Source organism: Piliocolobus tephrosceles, chromosome 8, assembly GCF_002776525.5.
Source record: "Piliocolobus tephrosceles isolate RC106 chromosome 8, ASM277652v3, whole genome shotgun sequence".
NCBI lineage: Eukaryota > Metazoa > Chordata > Mammalia > Primates > Cercopithecidae > Piliocolobus > Piliocolobus tephrosceles.
The window spans coordinates 96586730-96594114 of record NC_045441.1 but is presented as its reverse complement, the minus strand read 5'-3'; the positions used below and the strand labels follow the sequence as shown (position 1 = coordinate 96594114).

Genomic DNA, 7385 nt, shown 5'->3' with positions numbered 1-7385 from the left:
CTCTAGCCCCATAGCCTGCACCCCGCAGAGCTACAGTGTAGCAATTGTTACATCATATACATACACAAACATATATGTATACATTGTATATTATTTATATGGCAGTTAAGCCTCTGGGGATTTTGAAGTAGGGAAATAAGAAGCCAGCTAGAAATGGGCCCTTTTTACCTGTCAGTCGGTCTCAGTAAGAGGAAGAAAAACAATTTCTTCCTATTGCAACGAAGTGATTACAGAGGTCTCCCCTTACACCCTGATTTTCACCGCCCCTCGCCTCACAAACTCAGGCAAAGGCACCATCCCTTCCAATTTTATAATCTACTCATTTCTGTATGTGCGGGTTTATCTGGCTTGGTGGCAGGCCAAAGGTGGGTGGGGAGAGGCATTAAAACCTGGCAACCCCGCTCCCCCATCTCCGGATGCCGCAGGGCTCCTGCCAGCCGTCCTCGGTTAAAAACGTGCTTATGGATTATTTCACTTCCCTGCAGTTCATGTGCAGCCGCTCATTACCACCCGCTTCAATCGCCGCTGCCAGCATCTCCGTTTTTCCCTCCCCCGATTTCAGGGCCATTGGTCATAATCGACATTTAAAGGAAATAAACACTGATTTAAAAAATTACGACACCCATCTCCGCCTGAAGAGCCCAGTAGCAATGAACAACAGAACAGTCCGGCGAAGAGCGCCTGTCGGATCTTAGCTCCGCCAGCCCTTCCTGCCTCACAATTCCCCACAACCGAGCAGCACAAATCACCATTTCCAGGCACCACTCGAGGCTGCCAATTCCACTTTCTCTTAATCTCATTTTAAAATCCACTACAGATGAGGCTCTGTCGCTGCCGCGAGGGGCCGGGCGGGGGCGGCGGGAGGGACAGGGGTCCTGGGTGGGAAGGGAGCGCGAGGGCCCCTAGCGGTTCGCGGCCTCGGGCGGCTTCCCAGAACGAGTGCGGGCCGCCAGGACCGCCAGGCTGCGAGCCCCGAGGGGCGCGGGACGCAGCCGGCGCAGACAAAGAAGCCGGCGCCAGCGGCCGTCCCCGCCGCCCCTCTCCTTCCCTCACGCATCCTCCCAGGAAAAACAGTGCACACTGACGGCCAAAGGGGCTGGCCTTCCCCTTCAGACAGCTGGGCGGGAGGTGCCCTCTCTGGGGCTTTGACGTCCCTTGCAGAAGAGTCGCGGGCTCAGCGGTCCTCGACAGCGTACCCCGTCCCGCTCCCCGGCGCGCGCCTCTCCCTAACCTCCCGGGTGCGAAACGGGCGCTGGCCGGGGACTCCGGGGACGCGTGCGCCCCTCGCCGCGCGAGGTGCGGCCGAGCCAACCCGAGAGGGCGGGGGGCGGGCGGGGCGGCGCGCGGGGGCGGGGGAGCGCCCGGGACACGTGTGGCGGCGGCGGGGGGGACGCGGCGCCCGGGGCTTTAAGAAGGTGTGGAGCGAGGCGGTCGCTTTCCCAGGCCTGGCCGAGGGGCGTCGCGCAGAGGCGGCGGCGGCGCACGGAGGCGGCGGACAACGCGCTCTCGGCGCCCGCAGCCCCGGCCCCGCGCTCCCGCGGCCCAAAGTAACTTTGGGAGCCGCCGTCTCCCGCGGAACTTCTCGGCGGGGGCCAGCTCCCAGGTCCCCTCCCGAGCCCGCTCCGCTCCCGTCCGCCTCCTTTTCGCCTTCTCTCCGCGTGGCTCCTCCGTCCCAGCGTCTCCAAAACTGAATGAGCGAGCGGCGCGTAGAGCGCGCGGCGGCGGCGGCATGGAGCGCAGTGGCTGGGCCTGGCGGACTTTCCTCCTAGCGCTGTTGCTGGGGGCGACGCAGAGGGCGCGCGCGGCGGCGGGCTATTACCCCCGCTTTTCGCCCTTCTTTTTCCTGTGCACCCACCACGGGGAGCTGGAAGGGGATGGGGAGCAGGGCGAGGTGCTCATTTCCCTGCACATTGCGGGCAACCCCACCTACTACGTTCCGGGACAAGAATACCATGGTAGGTACCGCAGCACCTCCGCGCTCGCCGCCGCCGGGTGCGCCCGCCAGCACACCTTTATCATCCCTTTCCTTCTTCCAAGGGGCCCTGGAAACAAGAACCACGACAAACCTGGCCCGAGCGTTGCGCTCGGTCCAGGGAGCGAGAGTAAAGTTAGTGGAGAATGGAGTCGCGAGTTGGGATTCATTCTCCATGTCCCCACTCCCCGAACGCATTTCCTGGTAATGAGCTGGTGCTTGTGATAAACGCCTGAGAATTCTTGGGGTTCGGTGTCCTTCCCCCTCACTCCCCGTACTTACGCAGGTACTTTAAATGGAACCTGCGCATTTTGTTTCTTTAATCCTAGGACCTGAATTTCAGACCTTTGTCCTGCTCCCGGTCCCGCTACATGGGTCCCCGGGGGGCTTTGGGGCTGTCGCTGGGCTTTGCGGGCAGGCTGGTGACAGACTGAAGCGCCCAGGTCCGTGACTGCCCCGCACCGCTCGCCCTGAAAGTTCCCGTTGCTCACCAGCCAGGAGTCCCTGGCATTTCATTCAGTGTCAAACAGCCCTCCTGAAAGGAAGCGGCTGCTTCCAGCTCCCTATTCTTTTGAAAGTGTGATTTAATATGTCAGTAACTGATGATTTTTCTGATTCCTGCCTTACTTCTACATGGTGCTTCTTGTTAGAATTATCTTTGTGATGTTTATTAATGACTTTGTATTTTATCTGCACAGCTTTAATTTCCAGGTACGGTCTGGAATCCCTTATAATTTAGAGGTATCTTTAAAAAAAAAGAATCATTATGCAGCCCTGCATAAAAAATAAACATTATAGAAGAAATAAAATTCAGCTCCAATAAATATAATATTATGTAGTGCATGTATTTTAAGCTAGTACATCGAGTATGTGGAAAAATAAAAAATGTCTCTTTTCTGTGTTTCTTCTGGGACTTCTGAACATTTCACTTCTATGGAGCTTTTAAGCAGCGACAGGCACTATTTAATCAGAATTTCAACCTCAAAATATTTATACCCAACCTAATAGAAACCATTGTCCAGTAGGCTCCTGTTAATAATTTGTATCTGTAATAGGCTAACAATTATTGGCATGGTGGGAGATAATCTGTGGGGTGCTGGCACTAAAGATAGACAAGCATTTAAAAATTTTAAGAATCCTTAAGAGTTTCTGTTTTAAAAAAAACGTTGATATCTATTCTAAAATATTTAGCCTAAATAAACGTCTCCTAGAGGTTTTAAACAGTGTTTTTACAACTTCCTTGTGGCATGGTGGCAGCCTTGTTTGTAAAGCAGGAGTTTAATTTGGTAGAATTTTAGAAATAATTTTGGAAAATTAATGTTCTGTAACTAGTCCCCTTTTAAATAAAAGTGCTTACTACCCCCTCTTCCCAAGAACAATCTTGTGCTTTTCTGAGGTAATGGGAATCTTTAAGTGGAAGGAGCAGCTACTGTGATGGCAACCAGACCTAACCCAAAGCCTAATTGACTGAGCCTGCTGCTCTGTGCGTCTCTTAGCAAAAGTTCTTGTCCGGTATTATCTCTCAGTAAGAACGGTGGGTAAGTGAGCGAGGCTGGTCTCAAAGGCGTAACTGTCAGGTTATGATGGAAGACCATGTGATGATACAAAGCTTTATTATTATTTTTTTTCTGTTTTCCACATACTTTGGAAGGTCTTGATACCGAAAACTTAACTAAAAACACCAAAATATCGTACTCTCTTTGGTCTTGCTCCCTCGGTTAGCAAATGCAAGTCACCTTAAGACTCATCATAATCACATATCTAAGTCTGAAAAGGAATGGATAATGTAGAGTAAGAATAAAGTGTAAATACTTCAAGTTGGATATTGTGGGGGAGAATCTCAATTTCCACCTCTTTTCCACCACCAGAAAAGGTAGAGAAATTGTATTAAGTTATGAAACGTCAAATTATTATAAGCTTTGAGAATTGTGTCAGATTTTAAATTTGTTATCTATTTTATTAAACATTTAGATTTTGGAACTAGCTGTAGCTATAGGACTTCAAGTAAGAGGGTTTTTTTTGTAAAATGTTCTACAGGTAGAAGACATGTTTAAAAATGAAGTGGTGCTTATGTATGTCTTTTTTCCTTTTAGGCTTTTGAAAATTAATTTTAAAAATTCAGACACACACACACACACACACACACACACACACACACACACACACACCCCTTCTGTAAGAATTGAACTGCCAATAGGAAAACTTAATCTCATGTACTTTGTGGTTGGCCCATTTTGATATGTGACCAAAATGAAAGGTCTTTTGGCCAAGAAGTCTTCTTAAACTTATAAGAAATCTGTAAAATGTTAGCTTCAGACTTTATTTCTAACCTTCTAGATCCTTAAAGTGTAACAGTTATATCAGGACAAAATCAGTTACATTTATGATATACGTTGAAGTCACCATTTGAATGAACTCTGTTTGGGTGTAGAGCTGATAGTTGTGACTTTTTTTTTTTTTTTTTTTTAACCTAAAAGAATGCATTGAGATAGAGGTGGTGTGCACAGTAGCACCTAACATAGAACATTTCTGTAGATCAGTCAGCTGCTCTCTGACACCGGGGTGTGTGGTAGAGCTCAGAATGTAAAATGGGGCAGCAATCACCAGTCTAGAATAAAAGTGGTTCACAATTATAGGTCCCTGTATGTGTTGTATTTAAATATATCTATGGAATATCTTTAACAAAAATAAAAAATATATAGTACTAAAAATCTGGAGCTTTCGAGTCTAACAGAATTGTCACAGATTTTTACATTAAGTAGTATATCCATCTATTTTCAGTACTGGCAACTCTATAAATAGTGCATGGTTACATCTGGTGTGTTCTCATCTCTCAATGAAATGTCATTTGGTATCTCTCTCATCTTCCTATATCTTTTAAATTCTGTTGTCTATGACTCTTTTGAAAGGGCATTATTAGTCACAATGAACCATGAGTATACCACAATGTAAAAGCTCAGCAAAAGGAGGTCTCATATACATCATGTTGAATTAGAAAGGTCCCAGCGTCAGAACATTTTTTTTTTCTAGAATTTTCTTTTCTTTTGCACAAATTCTAAGACATGGTCAGTTTCCCCAATGTGTGTTTCAGGCACCAAACCTGGATTTTGTGTGTGTGTGTGTATGTGTGTAGAAAGTTGCAAATGATGGGGAAATAGGAAACAAGAATCTACATGGTTTAGTCAGGTAGCCATTTCTCTTTTCCATTCATGCCCCATGATTCAGCACACCTTCTCCTAGGGACAAAGGCAGTATTGTGAAAAATGTGATGGTTGGATTGAAGTCTGCACCTTTCCTCACCTATGAACGTTCTTATTCCTCACCCCCAACCTTCAGGTAGCTACCATCCGTTTTTGTTTGCCACTCTTCCCCTTGCACCCCAATCAATTTATGGTGAATGTGACTTGTCAGTATTAAACTTTCCCACATTTTTGCTTATAGTTGTAGAAAGATGTCTTTCCCCTCTTTGCTTAAAGTAAGTTTAACATCACTGAGCAACCAGATAATAGATTTGGGGATAGACTTGGATGCCCCTGTAATCATATCAGTAAGGAACTGCCCCTCACAAGGTTGGCTTTACTCAGTCACCATCAAAAAGGAGAGGTCAGCCATTAGAAAACACTGTACATGAAAGCCAAGCATAAGTGAATGAGTCTGCCCAAAATACTTGAGCTTTGGTGAGACAATGTACCTGAATTTCCGAATGGACTAGAATTTCTCTTATTATGGTAGCATAAGATGGGGGAAGTGTCCCATTAACAATGAGAAGTATGCTCTAAAATATCAACTGAGAGAAAAAAAATTTGGCCTTGAGTAGAGCTGAATTGGTGATGTGGCATGATGTTTTAAAAGGGGGATTTTGTTGTATTTTGTAAGTCTGGCATCACTATTGGTAATTTTTTCATGCTGTATATCCACTCCATGTTTTAAAAAGATTATATTGTGAGACAGACAGGAAAATCAATGTTCTATTCCTAAAACTAAACATTTACTTTAAGGAAAGGTATAATCAGGATAGAGTATTGAGGGCACTTTATTTTAACAATTTCCAGTATTACTATTCAGGACACATATGTTCTGAAATTAACTGGTTGCTGTTTAAAAATTATTGTTCAAAGGAAGTGCAATTTAATGACCTTTCAAATACCAGATGATATTTATGTTGGACATAACTTTTGGAAATATATTCCAGATTTCCTTCCTTTCAAAGAAGTGATTTTATTATTTGAAGTAAATTGATTTGCTATTACTAAAGTAACTGCATTGCTGATGAGGTGATCGGTTATTTATCATTCATATGTCTCAGATTCTATAATCAGTGTATTTAAACTTTCAAAATCATTTGTCAAATGCAATTTATAACTGAACTGAAGCTGTGTCCTTCTTATATAGGACTATGAAAATTGGGCATTTTTTTTTAGCATTTTGCTCTACTTGTCACATATTTATCTTACTCTCTACAATTTATTTCATACATGTTTTATTGATGTGGTTCAGATTGTTTCTTAAATCATAAATCTTGCTTCCTGTAATTTATATTCACTGTGAGTTTCAATTCCAATTTTAAACTAAAAATCAAGTCTTTAGAATTATAGTTCAAAATATTTCATTTTGGCAGAAGTTCATACTTCATTCATTCTTACATTACTAGGAGTTATTTAATTATATTTCCTTCCAATTTGTGTGAATCTTTGTTTTAAACTATTAATTTTATTTGCATTGAAAATGTTAATGAATAAAATGGTAATGTTGTGTCATTGTAATAATATGAATATAGTTTTTACAGAACTGTCTTGGTCCAATAAATTTGACTTTTCATCTTTAAAAAGAGTGATATTTTACCAAGATTTTAAAGTCAGCATTTTTGACTTTCAAATTTTCATAGATTGGTTTTATTCAAAAGAAAATATCTAAAAATCTATCTTTAATTTTTTTTTTACCGCCTGGGAATTGGTCAACTTTATAGAATAAACTAGAAGCCTTACTCCATCAATTATTTAAAATTGGTTGCATAATAAGCCATAATTGTTTTACTGATCATTTCAAGTGCTAGTTTGAAACTTATTATGTCTTTAATCTTCATATATAGTTGCTGATGCAATGACCCCTTTATTTCAAATAACCTTTATGTTTGAAAAGCATAAATAAATTCAGTGACCAGTACTTTTTGAACATTTACATTTTAAAAGACATACACACACACACACACACAAATACGAAGTTCTTTGTGTCACATAGAAATAGAAAAACTGGGTAGCCCTACACTCAGGAGAAAAAGGAAGGTGGAGTGCATTAGGTTGGAATGGGCAGGTTCACTATGGACAGAGAGAGGTGGTTTAGGCTGTGCCTGAGTAATGACTTAATATACGTTAAAAGGAAAATTGACTTATCTAAATATTTTCATTTCAAAAAC

General features: G+C 43.2%; 1 protein-coding gene across 2 annotated transcripts in view; it reads left to right on the top strand.

The window, feature by feature from the left end:
- Window positions 1-1445: 1445 nt before the first annotated feature.
- Window positions 1446-7385, top strand: part of RELN (reelin) — a 519467-nt gene continuing 513527 nt past the window's right edge. The window contains exon 1 of one of the 2 annotated variants that reach the window (XM_023192551.3): window positions 1446-1955. In XM_023192551.3, the coding sequence (XP_023048319.1) occupies window positions 1730-1955 (226 nt within the window). In that variant the 5' untranslated portion in view covers window positions 1446-1729. The remainder of the gene's footprint in view (window positions 1956-7385) is intronic. The other variant, XM_023192552.2, reaches the window with a different exon arrangement.